The sequence below is a fragment of the Bidens hawaiensis genome, unplaced genomic scaffold, assembly GCF_021521415.1.
Source record: "Bidens hawaiensis isolate Kalapana, Puna unplaced genomic scaffold, B.hawaiensis_p1.1 tig00043606_1, whole genome shotgun sequence".
Classification (NCBI taxonomy): Eukaryota; Viridiplantae; Streptophyta; class Magnoliopsida; order Asterales; family Asteraceae; genus Bidens; species Bidens hawaiensis.
In genome coordinates, this window is record NW_027505847.1 from 50,901 (window position 1) to 70,478 (window position 19,578).

Here is a 19,578-nt window from a genome sequence, read left to right on the forward strand (position 1 = left end):
CCATCAATGAATCAAATTTATTCACACAAAAACTAACCAATAATACATTTATCTTAATTATATTTAATTTATGTTATAATAAATGAGTAATGATCAGAGATGCTCCATCTACTACAACTATTTTTGATAAAAAGACGTGTCACAAAGCGCAAAATACTCTCATAAATGCTCCATTCACTAAACATGGTTTTAAGTTGAAGGAAACACTTCACCCAACTACCCCATCCGTCTCCTCTCTACACACACAATCATCTGTCTCTTCCTCGAAATAATCGACCACTATTCTACGAAAAAGAATGCCCGAATTAAAACATTAAGTTAACTGCGAAAGGTTGACTATCAGGTATAGGTACCCGAGCAACGTTTACCGACTACAACCCGCTTCCATAGTAGATCTCATTATACTCCAAAACATAAAAAAGTTGTAGTTGACTAGTTGCTTGTTTCTACCACACCAACCAACCCATTCCGATCCAAAATGACATCTCATACATATATTCAAATTCAATCCTCACTCGTTCACAATTCCCTATGCATCTCTATCTATCCTTTGACCCCACTCACTCTTATCTTGCCCACTCCTTCCGGATAACCCACCAATCGACTCCAACACATATTTTATTTACAATAACCTTTTTTTTAAAAAAAATTTAATACCATCACAAATATTACTCACCTTTTATTATTATTATTATTATTATTATTATTATTATTATCGTAGAGAGAGAAACAAAACAGTTTAAAGAGAGAGAAAGTGTGATTGGCGGATTATAATGGGCAGAGCGTTTGTGTATGTAATACTTGGTGGAGGAGTTGCCGCCGGTTATGCAGCTCTCGAGTTTACCAAACGAGGTGTTTCTCATGGTGAACTCTGCATCATCTCAGAAGAACCTGTAATTATTTAATTCATTACTAACTAATTATTATTATTATTATATTATTCGTCCTTGTTTTCATCGATTTTGTTATTAGTTTGTTAGTTAGTTACGGTGTTTGGCTAAGCTGTTTAGGAATTTTTTCAAATTGCTTATTTGCTTTAAAAAAAACAAATAAGCAGTTTTCAGAAGCTTAGCCAAACACGTTAGTTAATAATTAATATTAAGTTAATTTGTTTAGTCCGATTTCGTATTCGTAATTCGTTGATTTCATTAATCATCGCGTTTGTTGATTGTTGAAATTCAATGATTGATCGTTGATGTTTGGTTTGGTTTAGTTTAGTTTAGTTTGTTGCACGCAAGGTGTTTGTTGAAATGCCTCACGTGTTTGCGTGTGGAATTTCAAGTGTTTTCACATCTAATTGTGACCTCTCACTAGTAATTATCTAATTGGTTAATTATTTTATGCATCCTTGTTTTCATCGATTTTGTTAGTTATCTAGTTATTTAGTTAATATTAACAAGTTAATTTGTGAATTGATAATTCATTGAATAATTGATTGTTGATGTTCGGTTTAGTTTCCTGCACGGAAGGTGTTTGTTCAAATGCCTCATGTGTTTGCTTGTGGAATTTCAGTTTAGAGAAACTATTAGCTATATGGCTGTAGACTTGAATTGTTCGTGTTCGATGGGAAGTGCGTTTATGTTTGATCGATTAACTAAATGAATGAACACGAATAGAGGCTTTGGCTATGTTCGTTCAATTTTGTTCGTGAACGTTTGTTTATCTTCATTAATGTTTGTTCATTAAAAGTTTTTAATGTTTTTTAATGACATTTGACTTTTTAATGTTATCAGTAGCTTTAGCAAACTGTTGACACTGACTGTTCACGAACAAGTTCTTTCCTTAATGAACGAACTATTGACACTACCATTATATGAGTATTATCTGATTAATTTACATTTAAAATTAACATATAAACAGCCAGACCGAACTATTGACACTAACCATTCTCGGTTAGTCGAATCAGATAAAACACAGTGTGTCCTCATTTATGTTCGTTTGTTTGTGTTCGTGAACCATTCACGTACAAGTTAATTTCCTTAATGAACGAGCACGAACAAGAAATATCTTTTGGTTAGGTCTTCATGAACCTTTGTTTGTTTGATAAAAGCTTAATGATTAATGAGCGAACATGAATAAGACCTTGTTCGGTTTGGTTTGATTCGTTTACAGCGCTAGTTAGTTATCTTTTGAATTGGTTTTGCAAAATTAATTGATAGATGGAGCATAATTCAACTTAATCCATTGATTGGTATTGCTTTTTGAATTGTATTTTGCAACAAGCCAGTGTATTTTGATGTAACTTGGAATTTATTTTAAGTTGTAAGCATTCTGGTCTAATAATTCATTGATTGGTAATTTGGTATTGGTTTTTGTTGATGTGTATATGTTGTAATATGCAGGTGGCTCCATATGAGAGACCTGCACTCAGCAAAGGCTTTTTACTTCCAGAAGGTGTTTCATGTTATATTTTTGTTTTTTATATAAATTATGATTTATCGCTATTGCTTTAGTCTTGGTTCTTTGTGAAATTCAAAATTATTAACATTTTCCTCTTTTTAATTTGTGTTTTTTTTTAATTTGTGTTTTGTGTTTGCTTTGCATAGATCCTGCGCGTCTTCCTGCATTTCACACTTGTGTCGGTGCTAATGAAGAAAGATTGACACCAAAGTGGTACAAGGAACACGGTATATATTTGTTTCTTGAATGCCATAACTTCAGTCCAAAGTTGGAAATCTTGTGGTTTATTTTTAACTTGTTCAGTCCAAAAAATGAATCTTTGTAACCATTTCAATCACGTGCACTAAAATGTCCTTCTACTTAATATAAAAATCTAACAGAGCTGGTGTCAAAGACGAAAATGGTTAAAAATTGAAACAACAGTGACACAAAGGGTTAAAATTTCTAATTTGGACTGAACTAGTTAAAATGGCCAAACTTTAGGGAGGAAAAGAGTACTTTACTCAAGTATGTTTGATCAGCAAGTACCAGTACAAACATTATCATTGTTTAGAGATTCACCTGATGATGAAATCATAATACATAATTATTTTCAGGAATCGAGCTTATTCTGGGCACTCGGGTAAAGTCCGCTGATGTGAGACGTAAAACATTACTCACCGCAGCAGGAGAAACCATTAGCTATAAGTTTCTTATCATTGCAACAGGTGCTCGGGTACTGAAACCACTTCTCATTTCTCGGAACAGTATTATCCTTCATTTCTCAACAATCTATAAAACAAAAATTGTATGGATTAACAGGCTTTGAAACTTGAAGAGTTTGGTGTAAGTGGATCAGATGCTGAAAATGTATGTTATCTACGCGATTTGGCCGATGCGACCAGGCTGTCGGACGTGATGCAAACCTCTACTGGTGGTAATGCGGTGGTCATTGGCGGTGGCTACATTGGAATGGAGGTTGCTGCATCTTTGGTTATAAATAAGATTAATGTTTCAATGGTGTTCCCTGAACCACATTGCAGTAAGCACTTACATTTTCAAAACCTATATATTTTCTTACTATTTCTAATCTCGTATCCCATTGTCTATGATTTATTTTGTATAATCTATTAAGTTATGATTAAAGTTGAATAATTTAAATTTTTATAGTGGGCCGTTTATTCACCCCCAAGATTGCAAGTTATTATGAAGAATTTTATAAATCTAAGGGTGTAAACTTTGTTAAAGGCACAGTTCTATCATCATTTGTTTTCGATGAAGATGGGAAGGTAAATCTTAAGCTCATTTATCTCGTTTATCTCATTTTAGTCGAATCTGAGTCAAGATTGGTCAACTGATCAAACTGGTTACATGCAGGTCAATGGAGTTAACCTCAAGGATGGAACCAATCTTCCGGCTGACTTGGTAGTAGTTGGAATCGGAATCCGACCAAACACGGGTCTATTCGAAGGTCAACTCACTTTAGAAAAAGGCGGCATCAAAGTCAACAGTCGGTTGCAAACGAGCAACAGCTCGGTGTATGCAGTCGGAGACGTGGCATCGTTTCCCGTCAAGATTTTCGGTGAAAGCCGGCGACTTGAACACGTGGACGCTGCCAGAAAATCAGCCCGGCACGCTGTCACTGCAATAATGGAACCGGACACAACTCCAGACTTCGATTACTTGCCGTTCTTTTACTCTCGGGTTTTCTCATTTTCATGGCAGTTTTATGGAGACAATTTAGGAGAAGTCGTTTACTTCGGTGATTTCTCGGGACCAAGCTTCGGTGCGTATTGGGTGCACAAAGGTCATCTCATCGGGTCGTTTCTTGAAGGCGGGAGTAAAGAAGAGTACGAAGCTATAGCTAAAGTGACGAGGCTTAAACCGGAAATTGATGATTTGAGTGAGCTCGAGCGGCAGGGGCTCGGGTTTGTGGTGGCATTGAGTCAGAAACTGCCGGTGGCACCGGTAGTGAATGTGGGTGGTTCGATGTCGACGGTTGTTTTAGAGAAACCGATGTATCCGTGGCATGCGACTGCTGGGGTGGTAGTGGCAGCAGCAATAGCTGGATTCGCGTATTGGTATGGAAGAAGACGGCGGAGATGGTGAGGAATTTGCTTCCATTGATTCCACTGTTTTGGAGGATTGGAGAAGAAGAAAGTTAATGTAAAAGATTGATAAAACTACTTAGCATTATCAGCATTCTATTATGTAACAATGTATCCTAAGAAAACATATTTAATTTCTTGTTATGAATTAAATATAACATATCAATACCATGTAAAAAGACATAACTTTCTGAATCTGTATAAGGTGCTGCATGACTTATTAACATCCAACATAATAGATTGATACTCATACAAGTACTTATTGTCAGAGTTATGTTCTAAGACTCCACGTGGCAAGTGGTATCAAAGCAGGTCGAACCTTGGATACGTTGGAACGCCGAACGTGTACACTCAACTAAAAAGAGCTTAAAAATGTTGAAAATGAGTTATGCAATGGTGGTGGGAGAAGACTAAATGGTCTTTGTACGCCACGAACATGAGATCGTGAGCGCCGCCCTAGTCCAGTGTCAGTGAAGGCAGCATGTTCGTGTTAAAAGTTTTACGGTGTGGCAGAGCCGTAACCTGTTTTGAAGTTTGCTAACTTGGCGTACGTCGGCATCACATAATCTGACGGCATAATTAACTGACATGGCTAACTCACATTTTGGTTGAACTACTGTGTGTCCCATTTATCAGGGTAGTTTCCTTTCGGTTGGTTTTTTCTTTTATGTTTTGGTCATAACTTGAACATAAAAATAAGGTTCATATCATCATTTTTTTCTCACCCTCAAACATTATCTTTATAACTTTTGTGAGGGTACTATAAGATCTTATACATATAATGGAACCATACCGGATTAAATATCAAACTAAAATAATTGAACCATACAAAACATGATTGTCCGGTTATGATTTCTTTAACAATTGTTTCACACTTCAATAATCATTAATCGTCTTTTTATAGATAATACGTTATATGTCTTACAAAAAATATCTTAGTATATTTTTCTTAATAGATCAATAGTGTTGCTAATAGTTGATTTATTATGTGAAAGGATTTGAATCCACAAACATCCAAAGCCGATGGTTACCCAAATTAACTAAACCACATTTTCCAATAATCATTAACACGAACCGTTTAAAACTGAAGCGATCTATTATGAAAATCAAAACCGACCCACACGTACCCTAATTTCACCTATTTTACCCGCGTTTATATATTTAAAGATGTTCCCAAATATTGCTAACAAAAACATTAATTCATCATCAAATTTTAAGAGAGAAAAAAGAAAAGAAAAAGGACATACGTGCCCTCATGACCGTTGACTTACAACCGGAGACCGGACAACGACGGACATAATCACCGGAAAATTTAATTGTATTATTTAATATCAATATCTCCACCTGGCATGATAACACTTTTAAAATCAATATAATATAATAATTAATTATTAATTAAACAATTCATACATCTCCTCCATTACAAGTTTCATCCTTCATATAATTAAGCACACTTAAGCACATATTCATATTAATATTCAATTTATTTCTTCTCTACATTTCTCTCTTCCATCATCAACTCCGTCATATCCAAGGCCGCATGCGATCATGATCCACAAGTTACTGGGTGATCAACTGTTAAATTAGTTGCATAATTGGCTTAGAAGGTGATCATTGAGGTAATTACCTATATTCCAATGTTTTCAAACAAGTTATATGCAAATGTTATGTGATTCCATTGAAATTTAATCACATTTTGAATCGATTGATTAATCTATTGTTATCCACTCGTTTAACTTTAACTGAATAAACATACCGATATAAATACTTAATGAGCACATTTTATTTACGTGTTTGTTCCTTAAGAAAATGAATATGTTTGTTCGTTAATCTGGCATCTTATTATTATTATTAACACCCCCCCCCCCCCACACACACACACAAATGGACATAAATAGGCACTCTGATTCTTGTTTGTAAGTTGTCCGAAACTATTCATTATAATTTCGAAATGAGACAAACTTAAACTTAAATTTGAGAACGTCTGATAGATCATAGATGAACTCAAATAATGGCTTGGCCCAGTTTTTCGTTTGCGATATTTAAGTGTTCTTCTCTAACACTTCACGCGGGCACCCCACTAGTAAATATGATATATGATTACATAGTACATACCATTATAAACATAACTATAAATTATAATAAAAGAAATTTAAATTTAAGTAAACGAGGTAACCTTAAACTTAGATTCAAGTTCTTTATGTCCTCATCTACTCACATCGATCACATTCACATATGACATTAGGGTCCCATGAAATTATGTGACATAAAAATTAAAGAAACGTAGATTGAAATATATTCTAGATTTTGAAAAGCAACAAAAAAGGTTTAAAAGAAGAGTTGTAGAGGACTAATAATGTACGAATATCCCACGTGTGGAGAGGACCCACAAATCATAATTCATAAACATATTACTTGTTTTGTTTACTAGGAATCTATTTCATTGTAAAGAATATTTTTATTGAGTAAAAGTTAAAAACATATTATTTAAGGAAATAAAACGTCAAAAGAAAGTGCTTTTGGTGGCAACATTGTTGGTCTATTTTTGTCAGAAGATAAAGAGAGAAGATGAGTAGAAAAATTAGGTTAGTTTTGTGACTATAAGCATAGTTTTAAACTTTACTGCTTGATTACTAAGAAATAATAATATAGTTTTAAACTTTTAATGTCGTTTAAGAAAAAGATTATAACTAATATGGAATGCATGTTAAACATTAATAAAAGACTTCCAAACAACAATATTTAGACTTAACACACAAAAATGTTTATCACGTACAACAGTTGGAATAATAGTTACACCACTTGAGACGAACACAAATGTATGAAAAGTTACACGAAAAGTGTATATTTTCCTTGATATATTTTAGGTGAAAAACTATATTTTCCTTCAGATTTTAGAGGTCTTGTTTCTTAGAATACCTACTTTGTTTATAAATGTTCATATAACTATTAGATATTCTAACAAGTTAATAAAAAGACTAGATATGGTGAACAAACATTTCTAACAAAACTATTGTGTTGTTACAACAACTATACCCAGTAAAATTTCACTCGTAACAAAATTATTGGCAAGGTATGAAAAGGATGGCATATATGTAGACCATACCTCTATTCCAGTACATAAAGAATTGCGCGTTTCCAGGAGACCCCGACTCCAAACATGATATGTGGACATGAAAAGTATATCAATAGTATAGTGTGCATGTATCCAACATGAATAACCAAAACGATATGCATATGAAAAATACTAGAGATATAACCTTAGTAAACTACCAATAAGCAAAGAACTTAGACAAATTAAGAAAGAAAAATAGCAACATCGTTGAAGAGCAACAACACCACTAAGACACATATACTTAAGACACATATATGATTGTGTATATATAACTATTTAAAAACCTCGATATGTTGGAAGGAAAATACGATAGCTTTTGAAATTTGTTTTCATTAATCAAATTGGTCGGCACCATAACCGACTCCAAATAAGGAGGTCTAAGCGTTCAATCGGGACGCTATGTGGATGATTCTAGTTGATTGGTTGCTTCGATTATAGGACAACTACTTCAAACTTAAAATTACTAGCTAAATCAACTTACTAACTTAGCTCATATTGTTACAAGAGCCTCTCCACACATAGTGTCATATTTTTTTAGCATGGCTCACTCACACACCGTCTACACATGCTCTAAAATCTACACTAAGGCTATGTGTAATGGAGGGACTACAAAATGGGGAGATTTGCGTCATGTGACACCCAATCAGCAAATGGTAGGTTTTTGTTTTTGGGGTGTAATGGTGTTGTTGCCCTATACATACATACATATATATATATATATACATACATATACATATATACATACATATATATCTCACAATCAATTATAATAATAAAATCAAAAGGGAAGCAGCAAGAAATAGTCCCACCCCCCTATCGCCACACAAATCGCCAGGGGGTGGGGGAGGCGAGTGTTTGCGGTCCCAGTCGTCGGAAATCGCCCATATTCATCGCCCATTGCATATGGCCTAATGTGTGAAATCATCAAAATTTCCTATCACTTCGTAAGTTATACTTTAACACACATCATAATATCATTAGGCTACAAGTTCTATGGGTAAAAGTATGACATTTAAGAGGCATTATGACATGCAAAGTACGCAATTAAAATGGGAGAGTGATAGTAACTTTAGCATAGGGCGCGTGCTAATGGGTTATCCATCTTCCATTTCTGCGTACACTTTAAGTCCCACATCATTAAGTTACATGAACTTTAGTTTAGTACCCCTTTAGTAAATCCAAGAATCACTATATAGGCATATACATTCATATATTGCATGCTAAAAAAAGTGAATATATAAAATAAAGAAATCATACAAAAGTTTGCATAAAACCCTCTTTCCTTTCCATAATACGATGAATTATTTGTCCTTTGTCTAGGTTAACCTATCACTTGCCACAATTTCAATATTTCAAGATCTCAAATGGGTTGTGAAATACAACCTTACTCATCTCAACCCACCAAGGGAATTAACAAAAGAAGCCATCCAAACCTAGCGAAAGACGACGAGGTGAAGTGTTCGGGAAAGGCATGCCAGTCTTGCACTGCGAGGGTGATTGCTGACTGTGTCGCCGTGTGTTGTTGTCCTTGTGCGGTCGTTAACTTCTTCACACTCGCATTTCTTAAGGTTCCTTGGATGATGGGAAGGAGATATTTGAGTAAGAAAAAGAAGAAAAAAAGGAAGTTGAAGAATGAGGGTAAAGATGGAATATCAAGAAAAGATCAAGGAGAGAATGAGGATTTAGGGAAAGTAACCGCGGTTGAAGGCAAAGACGACGAATCGGGAAGTGGTAAGTATAGTGCAAGGTTTGAAGCTGAGAGGGTTTGGTTAGAATTGTATAGAGTTGATAATTTAGGTTTTGGTAGGGTTTCATTTAGTGGCATCCAATCACTTGGTTAGTTTAATATTCGGTTTGCATCTTGCTTCTATCGGTTTTTATAATAACCTTTTGAAGGTCATCTGTGATTCTGTTAGCACAAGTTATGATTTACCTGATTTCGTTGGTTATATATTAGGCAATTATTGTCACAGATAGCGATTTTACTTCATAGGTTGATGTCTTAATCGCCTCAACATAATCCTATATATAACTTAGCATGATTAATTTCATATTGCTTTAGCGTTTGCTTGCCGTGTTGCATTATGTCTCTTTACCTTTACATCGTACTTCTTCTTCACGTGTTTCAATTCTCTTCAGGACTAACTCTTAACTTTATCACCAAATTGTTTGGCAAAATCTATCTAGCAGTCAAAAGTTATCCCAAGTCTTCATGGGTGAAATGTTAACTTTTCAAGACTTTTATTTCAAAGGACGACTACTTTATTTTCCTTATCACATAACTAGTCATCTTTATATGTGATGTATTTTGTTGGTGTATTATTTGTCTATTATTTGGGTTACTATCAGTAGCTACGTACTTGCATCTATAGACAAGAGTTACATGACACCATAACCACGTATTCTACTTTAACTCGCCCGTTCCACTTATTCTACTAAACACGGGCAAAAATCATGTCCTGCGTGAAAACCCTCTCACGTATCACCAACAAAGTTTAATGCATACACGAAGTTGACTCGCATATAGATTGTTTTATTTGCATGTCTAGGTATTTGTACTCATATTTAATGTATGAATTTTAGACACACAAGACCACATATATCCATAACTCTAAACACATAGAAACAAAGTATCGATATGAATCAATGGTATTTTATCGATAAGGGTGAGTTAAACATATCATAGCTCTTCAAAATAACAAGATCAATTTTTGTTTCTAACTGGTCATTAGGTCAATGATGCGAATGATGTTGTGCAACAATGAACAATGTGCGTACTCGTATCACTTCATAGTAATAGGTTTTCATGACAATCAATGTTCTTATTTTACAAAAGAGTTAGTGTTCTTATCCTTTTTTGTTGAAGTAAAGTTGCATATATGAGTTTTAAATCCTGATCTTTCTGCCTTTACCATTGCATCATATGAAGATAGCGAATAAGTCAGGTAACGGTGACCAAACGTCCTGAAACTGCAACCACTTTTCACAATAGTACATTAGACCATTGATTTTTGTAATTTCAATTAACTTTGAATTAAAACTAAGTGCAAACATCAGCATAGGACATGCCCAATGACGAGTGATGTCCCCAAGTACATGTTAAGTTTCTAACAACTTTTACTATAGGCCCTAAACAAACTGTTTAAAAAATCTTGCCAATAGAATATTTCTAACCACAAAGTCCCATATATCTCTACTATCATTAATACTAATCCAAGTCACAAATGCAAAATAAATTAATAAATAACAAACTGCAAACAAAAATAATTTGCAATAAATTGTCTTCGGGAGAACTGAGAAGCAGTCCTTATTCCATAGATCCTCTATAATCCTTGGCCCACAACAATGCAACAGTTGCAAAGCCCAAAACACCAATTCAACAAAGGTTCTGCCATAAATTATTCTTTTTCCACAAACGTTGGGCTTTTAACTGCCCATTGACAATAGGCCCAAGAATATAGTCAAGTTGGGTAGAGCTAGGGTCGTCCAAACCGCTCGTCGCTCGAACTCGCTCGCCGCTCACTCAGAAATTGCTCGCTTGTTTTTTCGCTCGATTGTAAACAAGCCGCTCTGCTTGGTTCGGTTTTTAAACGAGCCAAGCAACAAGCAAAGGTCTGCTTGGTTTGGTTCGGCTCGAATATTTTAATTTATTTTATATATTATTATATATGAACAAATACATAAATATATAGACAAAACACATAAATATAAGGTTACAAAACTTACAATTTTTAACCCCTTTCCTATTCCGTCAATTTTATAGGTTTATTTGTTCGCTTCAAGTTTTTAAAATACTAGAAATTTGTTTAGATGATTATTATATCTCACTTCAAACTTATTTTTAATAAAAATTTACAATCTACACATTTGTCTAAAAACTACTAATTTATTTATAAAATATATAATTTACCACCTTCAAACTTGTTTCTTGTTAAAACTTTTAAAGTTAAAAAAGAAATAAATAATGCTCTAAATCGCTCGATGTTTGATCGAAAAACGCTCGACTCGATTTTGACTCGTTTCGGTTTTGGCTCGGTTCGAATTTCAGCCGTTCGGTTCGGTTCGTTTGTAAACGAGCCAAGCAACGAGCAAGCCTTCGCTCGGTTCGGCTCGTGAACAACCCCCCTAGCAAGAGCCTAGAGGTGCACAAACATAATATTTTTAGGAACAAGAACCGGTTCCAGATATAGTCAACAAATATCAAAACCCGGTCGGGTAGGAACTGGTTCCGGGTATAGCCTGGTATTTGACCGACTTTTCCGGGCTTTTTTTGGGGGTTCGTTTAGGGTCGGGTCAGGTTTTGACCGGATAAGGGTGGAATCGGTTCCTGTGGGTCTGGTTTCAGGTACAGGTCCGGAGAGAAACACAATACCAAGTTGTACTCGTGGGTAGGGTACATATAGAAACCGGTTTTGGTTCGGGTCCGAAGTCGAGCATTTTGTGCACCTCTATAGTCAACTGCAGCCCAAAAAATAAGTTCGTCAAAATTGTAAAAAAAAGGTCAAAATTGAGCAGATAAGTCAACATATATTTTAATAAAAATCAATATTGCCCAAAAACACTGCCTTAAACATGCAATTCAACATTTCCCCTGTATTCCTAAACGACAATAATACCCTCTTTTCTGATTTTGATAATTATATACTTGTATAGATCATACCTTTCATTTGTAGGATCGGTTTTGTCATTCAAAAGGGGGTGGCGGCGCAACTTGTTGCCCGCTTACCTATTTATTGTAATTGGATCCTTTTATTTGAAATTAAAAATCAAGATTATAATTGATTAAAAAAAAATTGTATTAGTGAGTCAAGTGACTTTAAATACCACATTATGTGTTACATATCCCCTTTCTTAGTTCTACCCATCATATACTTGGTCACACATTGGTTTCAAATATATAAAAATGCTTAAAAATATAATTTGTTTGCATCAAGAACATCACTCAATTGTTTATTAAACCCAAAGGAAATACATTTAAACATACACAAGACAACATGTGTTACGTTAATTTTCATTCAAATAATCATCTAGAGCCCCATCCTCATTTGACGTATTTCTTGAACCAGTTCAACATGTCTGCGTGCGCTTCCATCGCACATTTAACAACATGTTCATCGTCATCCTTGTATCTCACCGTCCAACCATGAACAACACCCGGGTATATCTTCACAAAATTATCAACCTACAAAACAAAAAACAAAAAAATTTTAAAAAATCAAATATCATTCGGATTTTATTATTTTATTATGAAAAATAATATTATGAAGTCTTACTGGTTTTGCTGATAAAATTTCCCCAACTTTTTTAATATGTTCAGGCGGAGAATACTCATCAGTTTCGGCACCTAAGATTGCAGTTGGGACTTTTATTGCTGAATATAAAGTTACAACATCATATATGTTACATAAGATTATAAGAATGTATATTGTTATATTGTAATTGTTGCTACAAGTAAATAAACATTATACAATTACCATGAATATCATCCTCCGAGAGTGGACCGGGGTGTAGTATTACCGCAGCCTCGATCTCACCATACGTCGCTAGTTTCGACACGGTCATTCCTAAATAACAGAATAATAATTTGAAAGTTAGAAAGTTCTATCTTAACCTACTTGACGTGTTGAAAAAAATATACTCCCTCCGTCCCGGTCAAAGTGTCTTAGTTTAAAAAACACAAAGTTTAAGGTAGATTAAATTGTTGTTTTTTTTTTGCCTACCAAATGACAATAATGCCTTAGGAAATTGGGTCCATAAATATTGTTTATTAATGCTAATTGTGTGTGTTTAATGGTAAACTTGGAAATTGGCTAATAAATTTAAAAAATGGACATTTGTAATGGGACAAATAAAAAAAGAAACGTGGACACTTTTAATGGGACAGAGGGAGTACAATATAAGTCGAATCTATTCGTATATTAATAAGTAGGGGTGTGCAAGAAACCGAAAAAACCGATCCAAAACCGAAAGGACCGAAAAATTTAAACTGAAAAAACCGAACCGAAACAAAACCCGGCGATTTGGTTTGATGTTTTCGTAAAAACAGAACAAATGGTTCAGTTTTAGTTTTGCATGTAATAAAAACCGAATAAATCGAACCGAACCGAATTCCTAAATTTTTATTTTTTATTTTACGTAGTTTATAAGAATTTAATAAATTAAATATGTAACTCAAATATTATTGGTTAAATGTATAATAATCTATTAGTTAATATATAACAAAATTATTTATGTGACATCTGCCCCGATCCGACCCGACCCAGGTACCCGTTTCTCTGACCCGATCTCTCTTTTATTATTTAATATTTATACTTATATTTTACTTTTAATAATAATATATATTTTCCTTCCCGCCTCTCTCTCTCTTTCTTTCCGTCGTCCCGTCCCTCTTCCTTCTCTCTTTCCGCCTTCTTTTCCCTCTTGTCGCCGTCCCGCCCTTACGCCTTGTTTCCCTCCTCTTTGCTTGTCCTTTGGTTCTTCCCGCCTAAGGATGTCTGCAGCTCCACGCGCCAGACTCCTTATATGGAAGCCTGCGTGAAGACATCTTGTTCCTGCGATGCGTGAAGAGAACTCTTCTCGCAGCGCGCTAAGAATGCATGTTCTTCCCGCAATGCGCTAAGAATGTATGTTCTTCCCGCGATGCGCTTAGAATTCTTGTTCTTCACGCAGCACGCTAAGGATTTGTGATTCTTCCCGCAGTGCGCTAAGGATTGTTGTGCCAGCCTTCGCGCTCGCGCACTCAGCCTTCCCGCGCTTAACCCTTTTCTGTTTATTCCAGCCTGTATGCTTTTGTGTTGTCTTATCTTCTGTGCAGTTGACCTAACCTATCTAATGTCTGAATAGTTACTTTCGGCGCAGCATGCGTACCAACCCCCATTGGTTGGTAGAAAAAGTGACTGACATTATCTTTTGAGATCTGCTTTTGCCATGCTTGACCAGTACCTTTATCTGATCCGCCCATGCTTTTTACTGTTCCCTGACAGCTTTATCTTGCCCCCTGCAGCTGCCATATCTTTTAATATCTTTTGCTTTTGGAATCTTTTGCTTTTTGAGATCTTTTCCCCTTTTCTAGGGATTATGTCTCCTAGGGTTTTTCTATAAATAATAATAATATTTCATAACACATCACACACAAAACACTTAATCTCTCCTGTTCTCTTGCTCCTTGCTCTCTCTGCCGTCTTCCTCTCTGCCTCCGTCTTCCTCCTTGTTCTTCCTGCTTTTCCGGTAATATATATTATATATAATAGTTTACTTATTAATTATGCTAACTTATAATCAAGACTTAAAACCAATCGTTAAAACAATAATCTTTAATTATAGGTTAACTTTGCTTGTTTAAGAGTTGATTCTTGCATATCTATCACCGCATCGTTTATCAAGTGAGTTATCTCGTATCTAATCCCTTTTTATTTTAAATGCTTTGGGATGTTCATGTGTTCATACAAAACTTGAGTCTTAAACTTGTTTATGAACTTTAGTCGCGCAGTATCCCATGTGTTGAGGACGTTTACTTGGCTGTTTATTTGTATGTGTGTATCATTAACCGCTTTGTTCGGCCTATTCCGCAGTTCCGTTGGTACCATTAGTTGAACACGGGAGACCTATCGTTTACGGTTTTCTTTGTTTACACTTGCACAGATGTTTTCTCGTTTTTATGCTCAATTGGGAGCATGGATTGAACTATGATCTATGAACTATCTTAGGCTTGATCACAATCTGATTACACCCTTGTTAAACTCTAGACATACACGTGTTGCGCGCAGATTTACTGTGATTATCTATGATTATCTATTAAACTTGATTTCTCACCAACACGCAAGTGTTTGACGTTTATTTTAACACATGTTCAGGTTTGCAGTAGCTGTTTTGGAGCTTGTGGACACGTAGGACGTTTTTACTTTTGGACCTAGAATTAAAATGTATCAAGACAAGTTAATGTTGTTTGAATGTTATAATTTATAATATATTGATTTATGTTTGATTTATGTTCTTTATTTTCTCCGCTGCGCGTGCGCGATAAAATGTGTATTAATAAATATTGACACCAATAGTGTCGCGAGTAATGAAGCAATATGTGGCGCCCCGATGTATAATCCGCCTTTGGTCGGGGTGTTATAGATTGGTATCAGAGCTCGTTGACTTTAGGATAGGTGGTTAGACGTAACGGCCTAGAATACCTAAGAGTCCCCTCTCGCGCATGAGAGAAATCTCATGTTTGCGCGCTTATTGTTAATTACTCGTTATTTATGAATATGCTCGCGCTTGCGCAGTATATGATTTTATTCCGCGATATTTCGATTTTTGCTGAATTTCGATTTTTATTGATTTTACTTACATATTCGTTTGTTGGGATTGAAAATCCGAAAAGTCATGGTGATACATGAATAGTTGATTTTCAATTTCCATTTACGATTATGTTCTGAGGTTGGAGACTTGAAAAGTCATGGTGATACATGAATTGTCAACCTCCAATACTCATTTTCTTGTATGTTTTATATTGAAGATTGAAAAGTCATGGTGATACATGAATCGTCAATCTCCAATACTCGTTTGCTCGTATATTTTAAATTGGGAATTCGGAAAGTCATGGTGATACATGAATTGTCGATTCTTGATTCGAATTCGTTACCTTTATTAAGTCTGCATTTAGGGTCATTTATTTTACTTTAACTTTTGACTGTAACTGACTCCGTGAAACCAAGCTTTATAAGATTAAAACTTTGCGCTAAAACCAAGATATTAACTAAAATTAAAACTTTTATAGAATGCCTCCGCTATCTCGCCGATTTCAGAGAAGAGAAGCCTCGCGCATGCGTAGACAGCAACGTTCCCAGGAAATGGCCGCCGCGATAGCCCAAGCCTTGAGCCAAAACAATACCTCGAGTTATAACATTAAGTCCTTTAATGCGGGTAACCCTCCGAAGTTCACAGGTCTTGAAGGAGCCACCGTGATGCTCCAATGGCTTGAGAAGATTGAAAACGCTTTCCTCCATACCCAATGCCCCTCAGAAAGACGAACCCTATATGCTTCCAGTGTCCTGGAATCCAGAGCGCTTACGTGGTGGAATGGAGTAGCTCATGCGCGTGGCGCAGAAGCTGCTTCCAGCATGCTCTGGGAGGAATTTAAGGAAATTCTTACGCGAGAATTCTGCCCTCCCAACGAAGTTAAGCGCCTGGAGGAGGAATTTTGGAATCTTAAGCAATACAGCGGTGAAGCGCGCGAGTACGCGACGCGCTTCCACGAGCTAAGCTTACTGGTCCCTCACCTTGTTACCCCTTCCCGCCGAGCCATAGAGAAATTCCTTGGGGGTCTCCCCATGGAAATTCAAGATTCTGTATGGGCCAGAAACCCAGTTACCCTCTCTGACGCCATTGAGTTGGCCGCTGTGCTCAGCGACAACCATGTCAGAGCAGGAACCCTGTTCCTGCGGGGAACTGAGAAGACCAAACCCAAGACTGTCCCTGAACCAACAGAAACCAAACCAGAACCCTCAAACCATAACCAGAAACGTAGGCGCAGACAAGCCTATGCGCTTACCAACCCGCCCATTGTCCAGCAACCAATTTATCAACCAGTTTACGCGCCTAACCCACTGTCAACCTACCCAGCACCTCCTGTAGTCCACAACTATGCCTTAACCAATCCAGCACTTCCTGCCCCGCCAACTAAGAAACCTTACACAGGAAACCAACCCTTTTGCCCAACCTGTAGACTTCATCACCCACCTCAAGTCCCGTGTCGACAATGTAACCGATGTGGCCGCGTAGGTCACTCCGTTGAGTACTGTAGAACCCCTCCCTCCAATCCGATTGCGCCAACACCACCAGCCTACCCGCAGAACCCACAGCCAACTTACCAAAACCCACGACCCAGATCGTGCTTTAACTGCGGTGATCCCAGTCATTTCCGGAACGCGTGCCCAAGACTACAAGTTCAGATTACTCAAGCGAATCCGGTGAACCAAATTTCGAACCAAGTGACGCGTGGCCGAGCTTTTAACATAACCGCGCACCAAGCGCAAGCGAATAACGACGTAGTTAATGGTACATTTTTGCTTAACGGATTTTATGCATCTATGCTTTTTGATACTGGCGCCGATAGAAGTTTTATCTCTCGCGCCTTTGAGCGGAAGCTTGCGCGACCGCGCGATAACTTAAAAGAAGATTTTTCAGTTGAATTGGCTAATGGCGAAACTGTTTTAATAAACTCGGTGATTAAAGATTGTACGCTTAACCTTAACGAAAACGATTTTCTAATCGACCTCATCCCTATGCCTCTTGGAAGCTTTGATGTTATCATTGGTATGGACTGGCTCTCGAAGAATCGCGCCGAAGTTATTTGCGCCAAGAAATTGATTCGCATACCTCGAGAAAATGGTGATCTTCATATCTACGGCGAAAAACCCTCCAGTGGTCTTAAACTTATGTCTTGCGCCGAAGCCCAAAGACTCATGCGGAAGAAGTGTATTGCATTTCTAGCCCATGTGGTTAAACCCGATGAAGGAAAGAAGCTTCGCGATATCCCTGTTGTGCGTGATTTTCCTGAAGTTTTTCCTGATGATCTTCCTGGTATCCCTCCCGCTCGTGAAGTCGAGTTCCGTATTGATCTTGTCCCTGGTGCTTCCCCCGTGGCTAAATCTCCTTACCGTCTTGCACCCGCTGAGATGCAAGAATTGGCCAGCCAACTTCAAGAGTTGACTGCTAAAGGATTCATTCGCCCTAGCTCTTCGCCCTGGGGTGCTCCGGTGTTGTTCGTTAAAAAGAAAGATGGATCGTTTCGCATGTGTATTGATTACCGCGAGTTGAACAAACTCACCATTAAAAACCGGTATCCCTTACCGCGTATTGACGACCTCTTTGATCAACTCCAAGGTGCCTCTTGTTTCTCCAAGATTGATCTCCGCTCTGGTTATCACCAGTTGCGCATCCGCGATGAAGATATTCCCAAGACTGCTTTTCGAACTCGTTATGGCCACTTTGAATTCTTGGTCATGTCTTTCGGTTTAACCAACGCACCCGCCCGTTTTCATGGATCTTATGAATCGGGTGTGTAGGCCTTTCTTGGATAAATTCGTGATCGTGTTTATCGATGATGTTCTGGTGTATTCTAAGACCAAGGCCGAGCATGAGCAACATCTTCGGTTGGTGTTGCAGAAGCTTCGAACCGAGCAGCTCTATGCTAAGCTTTCCAAGTGTGAATTCTGGTCTGATGAGGTACAGTTTCTTGGTCATGTTGTAAACAAGATGGGTATTCATGTCGACCCATCCAAGATTGAAGCAATCAAGAACTGGATTACGCCATCCTCTCCTTCTGAGATCCGTTCCTTTCTGGGCTTAGCTGGTTATTACCGGCGCTTCATTTCGAACTTCTCGAAGATCGCTTTGCCTTTAACAGCTCTGACGCACAAAGGTAAACCGTATATTTGGGGCTCGAAGCAAGAAGAAGCCTTTCTAACGCTCAAGCGATTGTTGTGTGAAGCTCCTGTTCTTGCGCTACCTGAGGGTAATGATGATTTTGTCGTGTATTGCGATGCATCCAACCAAGGTCTCGGTTGTGTTCTTATGCAACGAGGCAAGGTTATCGCTTACGCATCAAGGCAACTCAAGGTTCATGAAAAGAATTATACAACTCACGACCTCGAGCTTGGTGCAGTTGTTTTTGCCTTGAAGATCTGGAGACACTACCTTTATGGTACTAAGTGTATCCTCTACACTGACCATAAAAGCCTTCAGCATATCTTTGATCAAAAGGAACTTAACATGAGGCAACGCCGATGGAACGAACTCATCAGCGATTACGATTGTGAGATCCGGTATCATCCTGGTAAGGCTAATGTGGTAGCCGATGCGCTCAGCCGAAAACCCTGCCAGCTTAACTGTATCTTGCCGCGCACCCAGCTTCACTTCGCGCCGATTCAAAGCAACCTTGAATCGCGTATTCGTGACGCGCAGCGCGCATCCATCAGTAATGGT

The 19,578-nt window shown here is 37.3% G+C and overlaps 3 protein-coding genes across 3 annotated transcripts; 2 read left to right on the forward strand and 1 right to left on the reverse strand.

Annotated features, from left to right (window-relative positions):
* Nucleotides 1-725: 725 nt before the first annotated feature.
* Nucleotides 726-4,627, forward strand: LOC143615594 (monodehydroascorbate reductase 4, peroxisomal-like). The gene is made up of 7 exons (XM_077088691.1): nt 726-893; nt 2,343-2,394; nt 2,547-2,627; nt 2,997-3,115; nt 3,202-3,421; nt 3,550-3,668; nt 3,757-4,627. Exons 1-7 carry the CDS (start codon nt 774-776, stop codon nt 4,486-4,488), a joined length of 1,443 nt encoding a protein of 480 aa, XP_076944806.1. The 5' UTR covers nt 726-773; the 3' UTR covers nt 4,489-4,627.
* Nucleotides 4,628-8,966: 4,339 nt separating this feature from the next.
* Nucleotides 8,967-9,443, forward strand: LOC143615603 (uncharacterized). The gene has a single exon (XM_077088700.1). The coding sequence runs from the start codon at nt 8,967-8,969 to the stop codon at nt 9,441-9,443; it is 477 nt and encodes a 158-aa protein (XP_076944815.1).
* Nucleotides 9,444-12,552: 3,109 nt separating this feature from the next.
* LOC143615604 (hydrolase tropI-like) lies at nt 12,553-13,173 on the reverse strand. Its single transcript, XM_077088701.1, has 3 exons — nt 13,077-13,173; nt 12,876-12,973; nt 12,553-12,784 (listed from the first exon to the last, which is right to left on the reverse strand). Exons 1-3 carry the CDS (start codon nt 13,162-13,164, stop codon nt 12,644-12,646), a joined length of 327 nt encoding a protein of 108 aa, XP_076944816.1. The 5' UTR covers nt 13,165-13,173; the 3' UTR covers nt 12,553-12,643.
* Between the last annotated feature and the right edge of the window lie 6,405 nt (nt 13,174-19,578).